The 19,653-nt window shown below is 40.5% G+C and overlaps 1 protein-coding gene across 4 annotated transcripts in view; it reads left to right on the forward strand.

Annotated features, from left to right (window-relative positions):
• The window catches only part of stx1a (syntaxin 1A (brain)), a 69,643-nt gene that overhangs the window by 25,475 nt on the left and 24,515 nt on the right, over positions 1–19,653 (forward strand). For all 4 annotated transcript variants that reach the window (XR_015087572.1, XM_086036652.1, XM_086036655.1 and 1 more), the window contains exon 3: positions 6,278–6,377. Coding sequence is in view for 3 of the 4 variants with exons in the window: in XM_086036652.1 (XP_085892778.1) it covers positions 6,278–6,377 (100 nt within the window). In the remaining variant the exon portion in view is untranslated. The remainder of the gene's footprint in view (positions 1–6,277; positions 6,378–19,653) is intronic.

A 19,653-nucleotide genomic window follows, 5' to 3' on the forward strand; every position in this document is an offset into this window, starting at 1 on the left:
ATGTAATAATCCACAACACAACAACAAATACTTCCGTTTGTTTTCTTTTTGTTATTGCCCTTTGTGAAACCCCAATTGAAGCCAACCAAGACAACTGTAAATGTAAGACATGACAAGTCACTTGATGTTACTCGTTAGAATTTAAGCTTTTATTTGTCATATTGTGACAAGCTCTTAAGCAGCATCCAGTATCAGTTGGGTGCTGTTCTTGCTACAAGTGCGCTCTAAACCGATGATGCAAGTGTAAAGTGAACAGATGCAAGACGTGCTGCCGCCTCGAGCCTTCTAATCACTCATTACTCAGCGCACCGAAACAAAAACATTGTCATTTATCATGCTTGCTCCTGTGACTTCATTAGCAAGACTTGGAAAGGATTTAAGGTGCAGCAAATGAGGCACTGGCAAATATCAAAAGTGCAAGTACCGTACACGTGAAAGCGAAAGGCATAAAAACCCTGGAAGTGAAACGGTGTGTTTGTTGTGTTTCTGCATCCGGTTGTGCACTTTGTGACCACATCTGATGTTGTTTCGCACCCACACTAATGAAATTCGCTCTTGTTGTCTTACGAGAGCCGCGCCGTGACTCACCGACTCGTGGTCTGTAAAGTGAGACAGCTTGGAATGCTTTCATCCTGGCTTGCTCGCATTATCTTCCCGTCAAACGCTCGCTGTTTGCTGCGTATTCAACATCTATGGGCCGACCTAAAAGCCCGGTTTCTCCCCGGTGACCTTCCCAAGTCAATTATATTGAGATTTGAAGAAATAAAAATCCAATTAGCAGATAATTAAAGAGATAACAGGATATTAACCAGTGGCGGGCTATGTGTACAGTATTTGTTACCTGGGCCTTCAGTCGGGACTCTATTCACCTGTTAATGCCAACCACTATCACATCATGAATATAAAAAAAGATCTATACAAAACCGTAACTCAACTGGTAATAACATTACAAAACATAACATTTCAGAACAAAATTCACCAGTGATGTGCAACTGGTGGCGCGTGCGGGATGTGACCAAATTCTGAGTGGTGATTAATTTCCCCCTCCCCCCAATTTTTTGGGGAGGTTGTGAGGGAAATTACAAACTTGTTTCTTCTACTACAATGGACCCCCACATAGTTGCGGCTCGGCACCCGCTGAATCTCTTCTTTTTTTTTTTTTTTTTTTTCAATATTCTATCGGGCGGAGGGTTGTTTTTTGTTTTGGAGGATTTTTAAGAGCAAACACCTGTATTAATCAGTGTTTTTTGCAGATTTTTTTAATTTACAAAAACAAATGCATTTCAATGGGTGTCAATTCTATGCGTATTTTCACTATTTGCGATTTTGCTACGTCGCTTTCTTCCACAAATAGTGGGGTTTGAGTGGGTACTTTTAAGTTGTAATTTCACCATTCATCACTAGATGGTAGACATGGCTTAGTTTTGCTTGCACCGGGTCTTTCTTTTACTGGAATTGCCTTATACTACAATGTGAGTCGGTCTAATAATTCTTTGAGGATTTTGCAGGAGGGGATTTAGGTAACGGGTTCAATGTAGCCTAATGTAGCGGAGTAAGAGTACAGTTTCTTCTTCACAAATCTACTCTAGTAAAAGTAAAAAGTATAGTGATTTAAAACTACTCCTAGAAGTACAAAATTTCCCAAAACTTACTCAAGTGAATGTAACGGAGTAAATGTAACTCGTTACTACCCACCTCTGATTCCTATTAATTTCAACGGGAAAAGATGATTTGCGAGACAAGTGTTTTCAGTTGAGCAAATTGAACTGGTAGATGAAGACACCACTGTATTTGTGGTGAGCCACGAATGAAACTGTCAAATGCGCGATCCGTCAACCGACCACGCTTGTCGGCGTGGAGTGGGCTGGCCTGAAGCGGAACAGGTGTTGCGCTGGACTGGAGACATTTGGAGTGGTAAGATGAAAGTCAGGAATAATGAAGAGCACTGACATGAGAGATGATGTGATCTGCTGCTGCTCCAGATGTTGCCCCCATGTTGCCAGAGATGGAAGTGAAGGGCCGTGATTGGTTAGGATGTGAAAGCAGCGATGCTTGTGGTAGCTGATGTCAAAAGCAGGATATTCAGATGACTAATACAGTGGTTCCCTAATACAGTGGTTCCCTGAAACAACATTTTACATTTAACAAAAGTTACTACAAGTAACTATAATCATAGTGAAAATATCCTTCGTTTTCATCTTTGTCAACTAATATTTCAATATGTCATACATGAGGTTTTGGGGTTCATTTGGGGTTCATCAAGCAGTCGTTTGAGAATTGTAGTTTACTTTATTGGGCAATGCTTAGTGACCTTTTTTATCTTGCACTCAACAGAGACTCCATTTTATTAATATATATATATATATATATATATATATACATACATACATACATACATACATACATACATACATACATACATACATACATACATACATACATACATACATACATACATACATACATACATACATACATACATACATACACACACACACACGCACACACACACGCTCACACACTGGGAATGGCGCTGTCATGATAGGAGAATTCGCCTGTCGATCTGGGAATGGCATTGTCATTCTTGGATGATTAGCCCGTCAATCAGTTAAAACCCAATCAGACAAGCACGCGCTCTCATGTCAGACTGCTGATCGTATCATCATGTTGGCCTGAGCGGGAGGGGTGCGGACTTTCAGCTATACAAACTACAAGTGTGAGGTAAAATGGACACGGACGATCCAAAGTTCAGGGTTACTGATGTCCATTATTACATGGAATCTGTGTGTTTTTTTTTATATAAAGTCAATTTTGGTTTAAAACTGCACATGGGAGAAGTATATATTTAAAATAAAATACATTTAACTAATTCAGTACCAAACTTTTTCCGACCCTCTGTGAAAAGACATAAATATGTCATTGGGATAGTATGAGTTGTTATAATAGTATATTGAGTAAATGAGCTTTTAATAAATATGGCTTTAAAAATAATAAGAATAGATTAATAAAAACTCCTACATTTCAAGCCTTACAAAAACTCCTTTCCTAGTTGCAATGATCCGCAGAATGCTCGGTGAAAAAAAATGCTCGTTCACATTAAGTCAACGTAATTAGTCCGCATTCACTTTAATAGCAGCAGAGAAAGTTGAAAACATTCATGGCTCATATAAGTCGCATATGGGAGCGCTTTGCAAACATACGCAACGAACACACCACCTCCGCAAAGGCTACTTTCAAAATAAAGCGTACCAAATAATACATTGGGTCATTGATGCCAATACAATAGCCTTAGTAGACTTTTACTTTGAAGTTGACCTCCGTGGTGGCGTAACAGCTAACTTGACTTCCGTTTTCGACGTCTCAACTTGCCAACTACAACAACACAACTCCATCCCGAAGTCGCTAATTTAGAACGCTAACAAACCGCTAGTTATTTGTATGAGTCTCCGGCGTTAATGGCTAGCAACTCTTATCATTAGCAACAAGTGCCTGGCTGGTAGTTCAACAGCTTGGTTTATTTTTTTTTAACTTCTTTTTCAATATTGTGGAGATTATTTAGTAATGCGCTGTCCATGTGTAAAGGAAGGTGCCTTAAATTGCACTGCAAGGTCTTTTTCATTAAGAAAAAAATTAAGTAAAACCTTGTCTGCATTTATTTTATAAAAACACTTTTGATCATTAAATAATTAAAAAAAAACATTCAGCTCAAAATGTCTGGCAGAATACCTTGTTATTTTATACACTGTACTATATAAAATAAGATTGTTCTTATTTTATTCTTATACAGTGTATAAAATAACAAGGTATCCTGCCTTATATTGCGTTCTGAAATCCTAAATGGCCATATTTCACATTAGGAGTTTTTTTGTTTTTTTTAAATGGGCAAGAGTGTTTATAATAAATGAAGTAAAAGTTCTAATGATCTTTTTTGTTTTTTTGCTGATCCAAAACACAATCTGATCCGTGAGTCAAAATCCGTGACCGATCCGAACCGTGACTTATGTGATCCGTTGAACCACTAGTCAGTAACAAAGTCAATCTCCCTGTACTCATGTGAGTAACCCATGAAAAAAATTATGTGCACCCCTGCAAATGTTGTTTACAATAATAATAGCATGTTTTGCTAATGCAACAATTTGCAAAAAGGAAAGAACGATTTGAGATATGTTGTAGCTAATCCAGCTTTGCTGTCAGTTTTTCAATTTCTTTGGAGTATGAAACAAGTTTTGATGGACACACAACATGATGGTTATTGAAGTGGTATTATAAAGTGCTGCTGATTTACAAGACATTATTTTGAGAGTAGTAATACATTCAATACAGGTGAGATAAAATGGCCAATGATGTCATTATTTCACCTTATTTTGCCATGTGGCAGACATGCCTAAATTGAAAACTGTTTTGGTTGGATCAGCATGTGGAGGCCAGAACTCAGAGTGCAACAGTGAACTTTCACTGACACTTTGTCAGCTGTAAGGAGAAGAGCCTATATTGTACGAGAATGGCATGTTCCAAGTTAGTTGTAAAGGGAAAAGTAGACAGTGAAAATCCGCAGCTCAAAGATTCATTCATTCATTCTTCCTCCAACCAGCACATAATCACACACCACACAAAGCAACAGATAGCTCACTTTGAGTGGCGTGGACTTGAGTATTCTCAAGAAGCTAGTCTCAACTGCAGAATTGACAAAAGGATGCATGACTGAAATGACAGACACAATGTTTGAAGGTAAAAGAAAAAGGAAAGGACGGAAAATGAAGCAAATCACCCTCCCAGATTGCAGCAGCAACCAGACACACTGAAGTACAGGCTGGTGATTCATTTGAAGGGAAAGTCAACCCACCCGCCACACACAAATTCTTTGCATTAATATGCTCGATATGCCTTCAATAGTCTAAACTTGGCATTCTAATCAATATTAAGTTTGTGGAGTATGAGTTAAGCTGCAAAATCCACCCGTTTTTAGCTCCGGGGCGGCCATTTTGTCACTTCTGTCGACTGAAAATGACATCACAGTTGCTCAGGGCTCGGGTAACGACCAATCACGACTCAGCTGTATTCTGAAGCTGAGCCATAATTGGTTGTTACCTGAGTACTCATATTCCACGCACACAATATTAATCAGAATGCCGTGTTTCAACTAGGGAGCCTGCAAAGAACATATTCTTGGAAAGAAAAGTTTTGGGAAGCAAAAATAAAAAATATAAAGTGAATTCCCCAAGCTGTGGATGAGTCCACTGGCGCCACTGATAATGCTCATCTGATGGTGTTTGTCAGATATCATGATGAGTCAAAGGGGGAGTTAGTTAGGCGTGTCAAAATGAAAGACATTTGAGTTCACACTGTAATCACAAATTTTGTGTTGAGATGGCAACATGGGGGGTGGTTAGCACGTCCGCCTTGCAGTGCTGAGGGCGTGGCTTCGTATCCAGACTTCAGCCTTCCTGTGTGGGGTTTGCATGTTCTCCCCATGCCTGCGTGGGTTTTCTCCGGGTACTCCGGTTTCCTCCCACATTCCAGAAACATACAGTACATGTAGGTTCACTTAACACTCTAAATCGTCCCAAGGAATGAATGGCTGTTTGTCTCTGTGTGCCCTGCGATTGGCTGGCAACCAATTCAGGGTTTCCCCGCCTACTGCCCATAGACAGTTGGGATAGGCTCCAGCCCACCCGCAACCCTTGTGAGGATTAAGCGGTTCAGGGAATGGATGGACTATCTTTTCCATCTTCAATTTTGACAAAGCGCTGACTTTTTTTTCCGACCACCGCGCATTTTTCCAGTTTTTTTTACCTCAAATCCGCTACATTCATATCCGACTCAAGATGACTGAGACTAGGTAGTATTTTATGATCTATTTGAAAATATACTGGAAAGACTTTCCGCTAGGTTGCGCTTGCCTTTTATTGTCGCTCATACAATTCCATCACTGTTATTAACATTGACAGATAATTTCATTTTTATTTTTTGCCACTGAAAAAATAAACCAGGCATTTTTTTTTAATTGGACTATATCAATTTGATTGGAGTTTTTGCACACTTTAATTGGGCTTTTCAACTAATTGGCTGTGGAGTGAAATGCAAATTCAGTTTGTGCACAAACTAAGGTTCCCTTAAATCCTGGCACACACATTAAGAAGTGTTTTTTTCATCAACATGCTTTCAGTTTAAGCCTAATATGACAATGACAACTTCAATTTAGTCTAATTAGCAGCTCCTCCTGCTTCGGTGTGTGCAGAGTGGACCTAAATCTCAATTGATGTCTCTTTTCCGATAGGTGGAGGAAATCCGAGGTTTCATCGAGTCTCTGGCGGAGAAAGTTGAGGAGGTGAAGAGGAAACACAGTGCCATCCTTGCATCACCGAACCCTGATGAGAGTAAGGCTAATTTGGGGCATTTTTATTGGATTGTTCCATGATTTTGTCTACTCTGCTGAGATCCACAGCAGAGAAATGTCTTGCTTTTTTTTTAAATCACGCTGCAGTTTTCCTCCTCATTCATTCATGAAAAAAAAAAAAAATTACTTGACACCTGCAGAATGGACTGATATCAAGAGATGTATTTCTTAGAAAGATAATAGTGATTAGTTTTGCTTGCCACTGTGAGAAAGGTATGAAGTTAACAATATATTTCTTATTGCTGTTGGACTTTGCAGTTGTGTAGGCACTGCATCATACTGAAAGCTGTTACTAATATGGCGCTAACTTCTAACTAATCCGGTTAAATTAATACTTATTCGTTTTCATGAAAAAAAACCCCAACATTTCTGGTGTATTGACACCTTGTCCTTGCTTGCTAGAGGTCATAACAAAAGTAGAAGGGCAACCAATAGTCAGGCTACTGACACATTTGGGGCTGTAAAGGCAGTGCCCCAATGGAGCCAGCAGATGGCGTCATTTTTTTCTTTCCGTCCATTGAAATCATGTTTGTTGTCTTGATGATGAAAACAAATACAATCTGGAGAATTGAATTAGCAAAGTTATTTATTTTTCCAGTTCAAGGACAAATCCAAAAATAGTGCATTACATTTTAGACATTCTTGAATATATATTCTTGAAGATTTCCAGGGGCGGATCCAGAACGTGACTAATGGGTGGGCCTAGAAAAATCAGGGTGGGCCTGAATATTTCTCTCACTGAGCACAATCCTGTCCCGACACATTGTATATTCAAATAAAATGACAAACTGAATAACATGAAGTTCAGATCTTCCTTAGACAACCACAGTTATGCCATTCTTAATATTCAATAAACTAAAAAATACAACGAAGCACAAATTAAAAAAGAATTTAATAATAATTTCCTAAAAATTTTAAAGTATATATTTTTATCATGAATCTCACTGGGTGGGCAGTCTGTCATCTGGGGGGGCCTGTGCACACCGAGGCCCACCCATGGCTCCGCCCCTGGATGTAACTGCAGTGATTGATACTAGTTGCAGAGGGCTTTAAGTTTTGTTTGAGATTTTTTTTGTAGGAATTCCTTAATGTGTGTCTGATTGACTTTAATTTTTTTTTTTTTTTTAATTCACCCGTGAGGTCGTTAAGATTGAGCCCTCTGAATTCTGCCAAGCAACAAGTGTCAGGCTGAATGGGTGATAGTCAAAGAAAACACATATTTGGCTTCAAGAAAATAGCAATGCAAGCAATACTAAGCTAGCATTAGCACTGTCAACAAGCCGACGTTAGCCATGGCTGCTATGTACTGCATCTAACGTGACTATCTTATTCATAATGGAGTGTTACTGAAAGACTAAATGTTATTGGATTAAAGTTTTTTTTTTTTAATGTACAATCAACTGAAAAATGAAAAAGAGGTGATAAACCTGCCTCGTGTGCATATTGCTGATTCTCCATTGATTTTGAATATCTCCACCTGTACTGGCACCTCACATGTTCACTCTTGTTTAGCCTCGGGATCAGGCCGATTCCTTCTTTTCATGCATCTGTTTGCAAGTCTTATGCTTGGCAAATGAGGGCTGGCCATTTTTTTTATTTTCTGGAGATCTATGTTCTGCATAATGAAGCTCCCGAAGCCCAAGGTAACATGGTCAGCTCGAAACCGAGGAGGTGTGCCCGCGTCTGACGTACTGATTGCCTGAGCTATTATTTTAACCTGTCACTCACGCCTTCTCTCTCTGATTGGTTGCTTTTCCTTGGGTGCGGGGATTTCTTAAAAATCCAATTAGAGGTGCAGGATGGGGCCAAAGACGACTGATATTGTTTCACAGATCATTTTACTCATGTACTGCTGTCAGGTTATACTGACAGTTGTAACACATGTCACAAAATGTTTTTCCCCTCATTTTTTCATGCCACAACTCATGAATTTGCCTCATGCTGGAAACAGAAAATCATGTTTTTGTATCAGTGCACTGCATAATTGGACATATTTGATTTTCGAGTGATCATCATTGTTCACACCTTTTCAAAATGCATTACCGAGGCCGCCATATAGGGGAATAACTTAAACTCACTGCACCTTTGACCAGCACTAAAAATTGCAATCTTACTACTTTATATAGTGTCTAGAAAGTGATTCGAACAGAGCCTGTGTTTTACCGCCCCTGGCATTAGCCTGACATCAGATGTCATCCCATCATCTGTCTGACATTGCCTCCTCGCCCTTGTATTTCTCTGCGAGGGATTCGATTGCCAAGCCAGCCTCTGGAGACTGGTGCTCCTGCTTAACGCCAATTTACGTCTAGTCCATGTTGCATAGCTGTGATTACACACGCTTTAATTCAGTGTTTCACAAACCTTATAGAGCCAAAATACATGACAAAATATGGCATGAAAAATGTCCCAAAAAGAATATGTGCTGAAATAATCATAATAATCTCAATTTACTTAGGCAATGACATATTCTGTTGTGTGAATGGCCATCTAGTGGAACAGCATTTAACTGTGCCTGTCACATTCTTACTGTCATAGATAGATGAACATAGATAATTTTTCATTGCCTTTATTTGGCCTTAGAATGTCTGTGGAAAGTTGGGCAGCACCTTATATAGATTATTTTTTTTATTATTAACAAATAAAAACGTGGGACAACTGCAGCTTGTCGATGGTTTTTCTTTCGTCCTGCTTGAATGACAACAGCAAATCTACAAAACTGATGTTAATCAAGTTTTTGGGGAAAAAAAAGACAGCCCACCTACAATGCCTCACGTGAAAATCGCTGATTACATAGACGGGCAAAAATCAATTTCCGTTTATGCTTAATCCTTTTTTTTTTTTTTTCCTCACGTTTATCGCCTACAAAATGGGAGCCGGTCATAGGCGGATAGGTGGACCGGTCCGTCACATCGGCGGTATGCCCAGCTCTCGAAAATAGGAAATAATTCGTCAAAAAATGGTCCAGTTGAGCCTCCAATGGGAACATCTTGTCCTGTTCCTTCCTATTAGTTCATTATATTCACCAGTCGCAAGTCATTTTTGCCTCCCCCTACAACCTCATTCATCTTTACTCACACCTCCTTCTTAATCATGTCAGGCCACTAATTTGGATCCCCCGTCCTAAAAAGCAGGATCCTCCCCGAAACCTCGTTGACTTTCCTTCCTTCGGTCCCTTCCCGCCCACATGCTTGGGGAAAGATCAATCCGCCTCCTGGTGCAGGTGTCAGACAGACGAGGCCTTGAACTAGTCCATGTGTGCCAACAACACACAGAGCTGCACGGCTAAAATACAGATCAATACTGTGCATTTGCATTTGTGTGTGTGTTATATATGCACATCAATCGGCGTCTGATGCAAATGTCACGGTTGTTCATTACGCGCAGATTATCTGCCACTATCCGTGTGGGCCGCCAGAACCACCTTAATAAAGCAGCAGTCCTGATCGCATTGGCCATTTTATAGCCGCCAACGTAACCTACATGTAGTGTGCTGATTTTCACTAATAACACGTTGGCATGCACTATTTTACCCCCATCTGCCTGTCAGAAGGGCAGTGAGGCAGAAAAGGAGCAAGGACGACATATATTCACCGCTAAATGACGTGCGTCTTAGCAATGGGGAGAGTCTTTTCATGAATAGAAGTCAGGCCACGGTATGAAAGAGGGATCGTGGCATGGAGGCTTTCACGGTAAATCACCTTCTTATAGATTCATGGAATCATCATATAAGATGATTTAAAGCAGCACTGGGCAAGAAATAGACCTTAATAAAAAATCTTCACAACTCTTTTGATGAAACATTGACTTACAAGTACACTAGTACACTATGCCCTGGGGGGGTTTGTATCGTTTTTACTGGCACAAAGCAACTTTAAGGAGGATGGGATATAACCTGGCACACACTCATACTCACTTCCTCCTTTCGCCAAAAGGACGGCTCAGGATTTCACGACACTACGCGCTGGCACGCATGGGAAATGTGGTTGAATTTTGTCAAAACACACCCGCTGTTGTCCACATGGCACCGCCATAATCAACAAAAACTGACATATAACGCAGTGTTGCTTTAAACTAAATTGAATTTCTGCTGTGACCTTGCTGTGTGGAATTTTACTGCATTTACTGAATGATTATGAAGTGTAAATGTGTGGCAATACACAACAGACTGTAAACACGTCTTTATTACTCGACTGCCAACAAGAGAATAATCAATCTAATATTGCGCCAAAAACGTTCTTAACAAACACGCCCTGAACTGTATGCCTGCTGGGTGAGAGGCATGGTCCTAAAGTGCACCACAAATGTACATGTATGTACCTGAACAGATTCTTTCAGTGTCTTTTAACACGGGAGCAACTTTGTCTAATTAAAACGGAACAGAACCAGGAGAAGCAGTACTTATCGTCTTTTCGCTGCCCACTGCCACTCCAGTTTGTCAGTTAACGTCCACCTTTACTTCCGCGTACCACATAATTTATAACCTAGTGCATAGCGCCCTCGCCTGTTGAGCTCCTCCACCTGCAATCACATCCTGTTAATGGCAATTGCATTGTATTGTATTGTCATTCCAGTTAGAGCGCCTCTAGCGGTGGAAGAAAAATCCACAGAATAGCCGCACCTTTATATAAGCCGCATAGTTCAATACCTAGGAAAAAAGTAGCGGCTCATAGTCCGGAAAATACGGTACATATATTACACATAGGAATGCACCAGTACCGATACCACTATTGGTGTCTATACTGTACGTCTGCACAGTCCTCGTTTTTGTAAATATGCACCAGCAATACACCTTGATGCCACTTCACCATCCTGACATACAGCCCTATGCCGTACCTTGGACACCCCTGCTTTAAATTGTCCGTAGGAGTGAATGTTAGTGTCAGTGGTAATTGGGCTATAGGGGTCACCAACTTTTTGAAGCTGAGAGCTACTTCTGGAGAGCTACCAATTTGATACACATTGCTGAAATAAGAATGGTATTATTAGGGCCTGACCTATTTAATCATACGATTATTTTTTTTTTTAGTTTATCTATTTTGAACATTTGAACAAGTACTGAAAGACAAAGTATTGTAGAAAAAAAAAAAGTCATGTTCTGCCTGTACTTTGTATTTTTATTGGTGTAAGCAAAATTGTTGGAGTCAAAATTAAGTTATTTTATTCATCCAAATTTTTTTTTTAATTAATTGGCCAATTAATCGTTTATCAGAATTTTATTTAGCATATGATCAAAATCAGCATTAGGCTAAAATAAATAAACAATCATACCAGGGCTTTAGTTATTACATATTATAAGAAGCCATTAATGGTTTTCTTTTATGTGAAGACTGTTTATGTTAATGATTTCTTATAATATTAAGGAAACTGATAAGATATCTGTATGTAACGTTTTATTTGTATAAACACTCCTGGGAAATTACAATTGGCCCATCACTGGTGAGCTATTTTTAGAACAGGCCCGCGTTCTACTGACGTGGCCCTTGGGGGCTTTCAGGCTACCTGGTGCCCGCGAGTACCAGGTTGGCACCGCACAAGGATAAAAATACATTGTCACTGTACTATTTGTCTTGTTGTGAATTGAATGCAGAAGGAAATCCAGAATATCCACAGTGAGTTACAGTACTGTATATTGCACTTATTTACCACCATGCATTTTATTCCTCACAAGGGCATCATTTTTGATCCAGCTCTTGTATTGAATCTCATAAAAGACATATCGACGGCCAAAATGCAAATCCTCCCATCTGGCAGAGGTGTCTTTACTTTCTGAACCTGGATTTGACACCTCTGACAGATAGGAGAATTTGCATTTTGGCCATCGATACGCTTACAGTATGTCAAGTTGAAATAAAATAATTGCCGTTGTAGGGTGTTGAACCCTTTATGTTTCTGTCATGGTTAATTGCTTTCATAATAACATCACATTACCCCCCCCTCAAGACTGTGGTTCCATTGTCATGACCTCAGGATCTTGTCCTTCACCCTCCTCCAATATCCCCCCCAGCCCCCCCCAGTGTTCTGTGACTGAAATGATAATGCTAATTGCAAACCATTTGGACATACACAATACACACACACACATGAACGCACGCACATACACACACATACGCGCACACACCGACAGACTGTCATTTCTAGGGAGAAGAATGTGTTGTATTTTTAGCAACATGACCGAAGTCACATTTTCAGCGGCTTAATTGCATTATACTGTACACTGTTTTGATGTTGGGGGCTATTGGCCTTGTCTGCCTCACTTTCTCATTACCGTGACTGATGATGCGACGGGCGATGGATTCTGCACGAAAGGTCAAAAGTCATTGATAACTGGTTCCCCAAGCAAAGCGGCCTTCTCACGCACCTTTCCCTGGAGGATAGTTGAGGAGTTCAATACAACACTGCCTTTGAAGAGAGGTAACACATGCATAGCTAAAGTTAAAGGGAAAACATGCTCACGATCCCCTTTAGCCGCCACCTTCCAGATGGTTTTCGCAATACAATTAAATGCATCGTCTAGTCATCTAGGTCCCTTTGTTGTAGCAGGTAGGATATCCATTGTTGTCGCTGTCTTTTTGATGCGACGCCCCGACTTGGAATGCAACCGTAACACATTTTCAAAACAACGTTGTGCCCACAAGTATAAAGTCAATCAGCACTCGCGGATGACGCGAGCACATCATGGTCGACTTCCTGCACTTCTTCTGGTGTCTTCCCTACTTTAACAAGCAACACAGCGGGACTTTTCATTGAAATTGAAGAACTTCGCTCTAATTCACTTCTCTCTCTCTTTCTACTTCGCTCCGGAAATACGCCGTAGCAAACCTGCTGTGTAATGGTTTGCTGGTATGCTTTTATTTTGAAGGCCAGGAATAGGAATAGAGGGGAAGTGTGGAAAATAAATAAATAACTTGCTGAATGCTAGCGGACTTTTTGCCGCTCAGAGGGGAGAAGAAAAATGAGACCAAGAAGGTGCGCTGGCGTTTGACCGCGGGAAATTTGAAACCAGAATGCCGCATCGCTTCATTCGCGCACATCGGATAGACACATCGGATAGACAAAAAAGGTTTCTACATCGCAATCAAGTGGCCGCCACTCCCCTGCGTGAGACTGTGTGTAGTGCACACTAGTGTACGTGCTCGCAATAGAAGTAAGTACACGCAGTTGGTAAACACTAGTGACGCGTATACAGGCATTCTGCCTATGTGTCCGTCTACCCGCCTATGACGGACACCCATTTTGTAGGCGATAGACGGGAAACTTAAATAGTCGGATTAAGCATAGTCGGAAGCCCATTTTCTCCGTTGATGTAACCGACTATCGTCTATTTTCGCGGTGAGGCTATAATGGCTGGGCTTCCGTCTCAAAGGTCCATAAAAAGGTCACCTATTAGGACCTTGTTGGACCTTTATGTATCTCTGAGATGGAAATGGAAATGGAAGCCTCGCCCTGAGGTCTTCACCGGTCCGAAAAGGTCCAAAAAGGCGATGCATTTAGTCCGGCCGCAGTGAGTCTTCTATGCCAAGGTGAGTCTGTCACTCTAACACTAACGGAAGCCCGTTTAAAATGATAGATGGACCAGCCTATAGGCGATTACTATTTGGTCCAGCCGGACAAAATGGCGGATATATGAACGGCGGAAGGGTACCCCGGCTGTAGGTGTGAGGCGATAAATGGACCGCAAACTTTTCGTAAAATTCCCAGCTCTTCTAATAACCACAGATTGGAATTTTTCCGTCCTTATTCATAAAAATGATCATTTTCCGACCCCATCTGTCCTCGTTCTTAGATTCTGTTGCCCCCAATGTAATGGCACTGTCTTATTGATGCACAAGCGCTGCAACAGTTGCACATAAGCAACTGTTAATAATTTAAAATAAGAAAAAAAGATCAATTACAATTATTTTTGAACGCCCATTGTAATTATCACGCAATTCATCTTTGTATTACAATCAAACATTAGTACTTTTAGTCTCCTGCGTGATTTCACATCGTTTGTTGTGCCGAACTCTAACTGCTGCCTGCCGGAAAATGAGTCCACAAATAAACACACGCGCCAGGATTTCACAAAGGGTGATGTGAAAGGAAAATTAGACTTCTTTTGTATTCTTTAGCGTTTTCACACTTTCATGTATGCATTGTCGTGCAGTAGTTAAATGGTATATAACAGTATCCGCAAAATCAAGTTAAAATAAACCACAATTTGGTTCGCCAATGCAACATTTTAGTGTAGTTCCTAATCACAATTATTTCCCTGCTCCCACTTTCGAAACATTGTTGCTCCTGAGTCATCGACTCAACAGCTCGGGAGTTTCGGGGTTTAATTGCGGTCTTTTGTTCCGGGATGCTGCGAGCAACTCCCACCTTCTGAAGGTGACTTCGACACAACAATGCTCTTTTAAAAAAATAAAACGTTCTGTTTTACCCTGTGTGATTTTGAAAAGTTCAATTTAGGCAAAATGGAGTGCGCTACTCTTTTCATATTTAATTTGCAGCCTACAAATAATTGAAAAGTGAGTTAATAGTAGTTAATCAGCAATTGCCACTCAACATCCCCTGCCTCGGCCATTGGCATTATGAAGGGGCAAATCCACAAGGGCGGTCTGTTCCATTTATGTACAATTATTTTTCATAAATGCTATCTTTTTTTCATCATTCATTATTCAGATTATAGATTTGTCCTGTTTTTTTTCTGGAATGATTTCCCCCCTTTCGGGCGGCACACCACCGTGGTTAGCACTGGCTAGCACATTCGCCTCACAGTGCAGAGGTTGTGGGTTTGAATCCGGGCTCCGGCCTTCCTGTGTGGGTTGTTCTGTTCATGTTCTCCCCGCGCCTGCCTGGGTTTTCACCGGGTACTCCGGTCTCCTCCCACATTCCCCAAACATGCATGGCAGGTTGATTGAATACTGTACATTGTCCATTGGTGTGAATGTGAGTGTGAATAGTTGTGTGTCTGTTTGTCCCCTGCGATTGGCTCATTGACGCTACAATGACTTAAAAAAAAAAAAAAAACTCAATCCTTGCTCTGTGGATAAGTACATTTTTTCTTAAGAAATTGACTAATTAACCTTTGCCCAATGCATCATTTTTCTCGTTTTATCTCCCACATGCATTAAACGCTTGTTTGTCCCCTCCAGCGGTGGCAGTCATGTGAAGGGCTAAGGACACACAAAGTCACTTTGACACACCAAAGTTGACATTCATGTAATGTATGTAATGGAGGTGGGAACAAGCAGAGTCATTAAAACTGATGCGAATCACTTTAGCTGCCCTCAGTCGCCTAGGCATCCATTAAGAATGGGTTCCGAGCTAGGCAACGTATCAAGACAAGGAGTAGGAGGGGTTTAAATGAACACTGACTCACCATGTTAAATTATAGCGTCCTTTGCCCAGCAATTTAAAACCAATGCGTTTGAAAGGTAAACGATTAGTGGGTTGATTCTTAGATGTTTTGTCGAAAATACTGTTAGGCTATGAAACGTCTGTTTGTTCAATAATGAAGCAAATTGAGTGCACTACTTACTGTATGCTGACTTAAGAAGCGGCGCAGAATAATTCACCCCAGGCTCAAACTGTTGCCACCATAAAAGCTTTATTAACTGTACAGGCAGTGTATTAACCACCATACGTATGAAGAAAATAAGAGAACCACTGAAAATTAGAGTCAATACAACAAAACTGCTCAGCCTTTCCGATAGGATTATGACGAAGGGAACAGGAAAGTTCTTGCAGAGCAGTACTGTCACCAAGTGGTATTTTTTAGGAATCGCTGGAATTAATAAGACACTTTGGAATAACAGTACTACTGTGTGTCAAAGAACATGTACAGTATTGCGTTATCTTGCTGCTTATGTATCCGGTGTTAAACCGTGTACTGTATATGTAAACGCTATACAGTAAACGGGTTTGTTAATGTTGCAATGATTAATAATCTTTGTTATGTTTCACATTATTTAGCATGAAGTCAATGATAACTATGAAACAATGTTCATAAAATGAATTGACAATTGTTTTGACGCAAACATTTTCATTTTTCTATTTCTATTTTATTACTGACAATAAATCAATTTACTAATTATTTAATGAGATAAACGATTGCGCATGAATAAAACATGAATGAATACATTTTGATTGAGCAATTATAGTGGGAGGGAGGGGCTAAATTGATGCTAATAAATATTACACGACTCTTCATAAGGTCGTTGGTTTAAAGAATAGAGCGGACCAAAGTTTGTCAATTACTGCTCTGGATGCTGACTGAACTAAAGTCTCAAGAGATTTCTGAAAGTTTACTTTGACATTTGAGGCCTTTTATTCGACAGAAATCTTGTATTTCATATTACTCCACTTTTTCTGATTAATTCCCTTGTAACAGCCATGAGGTCGATAGGAAAGTTACTTTTTCAGTCCATACAACTGTTTTCAGTTGGCTTCTCATGTGAGAGGCTGTTCTGTTTTCTTTTCACCAAGCGCACCAATTAGCACTTTGTCAGTATAGCTAAAAATAATGTTATGGCTATTTAGAGGTGAGATGTAGGTGTATAAACTGCTGCAACGAGAGATTATAAATGCTGATATGGCAACGTGATACCGACATCCGCCTCGTTATTACAATAAATGGATTTTAATAGAGTAAACAGAATACGCCTCCATCAAGGCCTAAACATTTGTCTGTGAACCCAACGAGTGAGCGTCTAGCATCTTAATAGAGCCTGTAAAGTCAGGTTTCACGCAGATCCACCTGGATTGCCTCTGCATCGTGGGAACTAAATATAATAAGATCCTACACAAGAATAGCAAATTACTGCTCTATCTGGCGAGATTCGACAGAGATTAAAAAGCATCAGAATGTATTAGATTGGATTTTGAATATTAAACCTGATCAATTTCATAGTTCATAGGTACATTATGTACCCGTACGTGAGTGTGATTGTGTTTTGCCACTATGTGCCCTGCGATTGGCTGCGGCCGTCAGTTTGGATAGGCTCCAGCTCACCCACGACTTTAATGAGGAAAAACGCTATGGAAAATGGATGGACGATTTGTAGGGATGGACCGATTATCGGCCGGGCCGATTATCGGCACCGATATTCCGTATTTTGACGAATATCGGTATGGGCCTTTTTTAAAAATCTGATGGCTGCTTATAAATCAATTTAAAACAGTGTTCACTTCAAGAAAGTATTCATTTCAATATTCTGTGAACTTTATGAGATTCTACTGACCCTGGGTACACTATGCACCTTTTGTTTTTATTTAAAGTTATTACAAAGTTAATACAATATAATATCTGTTTTTGTTAGAATGATGGCCACATTGGCAAACATTTATAATGACTTTTTTTTTAACAAACAAAGATAGTTCTTTTTTATTTTTTATTTTGACACCAATATTTTCCTTTTTACTGAAAATGAATATTGGCCCCTAATATCGGTTATCGGCCTCCTTGACTACTAATAATCGGTATCGGCCTCGAAAATAACATATCGGTCTATCTCTCATGATTTGTGAACGGTTGGTTCGATGTCTAATTGTCTGCTTCTGTCATGTTGTCAGTTTTTCCTCCGTTTATCGCCATTAAATATCATGTACACTCCTCTAATTCCTCTAATGCAATCTAATCTCTCATTCTGCTTTTACAAAAGTGCGGGATCATTCCATTGATTTTTTTTTTTGTCTCTGCCGTGATCTGTCCTGATCCCAACTGCACTGCAAATAGCTTCCATCGTCCACATAGTGATGAGGTCGGCCTACAAAAAGGCACTGCCTGGACTCTAGACCAGTCAATAAGCAGGACAAACACACAAAGGACTGGTCATATATTTACAGACAAGAGACGGAGAGCTGAGATAAAGGCACATCGGAAAGGTAGCAAATTGAGCGGCGTTACAGTACAGCGAAGGAATCTGTTTGGGTCACGGTGCCCTGACTTGAGGCTGACAGTCACAGAGAGAGAGCGCTGATGGACTGTTATCAAGAGGGAAGAAGGCTAAAAGTGACAGTGGAGGAAACCTTGCCTGATAAAAGATGAAGTTGATCTCATTTGGCTTTGTACGTGATCTCCTTGACTCTCGCTTACCATATGTACCATTCAGTAACAGTGGAAAAAGATTCATTGAACTGATTATTGAGTAATCGTATATTGAAGGCAAACTGGGGTGCAGTCAGAATGAGTCTCAATGTCAGTCCTGTGATTGACAGGTGATCTATGTAGGATGGCTCTTGTGCTAAGAAAGATGGAATAGGCTCCAGCCCCTCACATTAATTTCAGCAAGTATGAAAAATTACGGGCGGCACGGTGCTCGACTGGTTAGCACGTCCGCCTCACAGTTCAGAGGTCGTGAGTTCGGCCTCCCTGTGTGGAGTTTGCATGTTCTCCCCGTGCCTGCGTGGGTTTTCTCCGGGTACTCCGCTTTCCTCCCACATTCCAAAAACATGCATGGTAGGTCGATTGGACACTCTAAATTGCCCCCAGGTGTGATTGTGAGTGCGGCCCTGCGATTGGCTGGCAACCAGTTCAGGGTGTGCCCGATGACAAATGGCATAGGCTCCAGCACGCACGTGACCCTTGTGATGATAAGCGGTTAGGATAATGGGTGGATGGATGGCTAAAAAATGACAGTGTATTGCTGAATTGTAAAGCACCAGTGCAGTTGTCGTCAGTGTGTGTTCATTGTTCCTGCTTGATGTTGTCACAAGTAGTGCCTGACTATTATGCCATCTGGAGGGGATGTTAGTAAATTGCAAAAGTATGAGACAAATTTTGCATTTAGTATTGTATGTTAAAGGAGACATGCCTCGCTGAAATCAGGCAGTTTGTAACCTCTATGGCGCTAGCTGATTGAACAGGAGCGGCTTCTATTCTACGGTAGCAGAGCACAGAGTGTGAAGGAAAAAGGAGCGCCCGGAACGACAGTGCAGTGGTAATTGAGATACTATTTTCATCCATTCTTACCACGCGAACGGAAATGCCATTAATCTGTTCCAGCCTCCCAAATTAAACCCAACATTACATTTTATAATGCGTTTTTGATAAGAACAAATGTACCTACCACGTGATAAAAAACACATTAATGGCGTAATTATATAGGTTGTAAACATTTTTTGCCACTTATTTTTATTCAGTTCAATTTTGTTGCTCTCTCTGTGTGCCTGCACCAGCTGAGTGAAGTATAATACAGATATACATGAAGGAGTCGGTCACAATTGCTCAGAAAGTTGCAGTAATATTAGTTGTTCTTCACAAGACATTAAGAATA

The sequence above is a fragment of the Filicampus tigris genome, chromosome 7, assembly GCF_054856515.1.
Source record: "Filicampus tigris isolate MCC_2025a chromosome 7, RoL_Ftig_1.0, whole genome shotgun sequence".
In the NCBI taxonomy this organism is placed as follows: Eukaryota; Metazoa; Chordata; class Actinopteri; order Syngnathiformes; family Syngnathidae; genus Filicampus; species Filicampus tigris.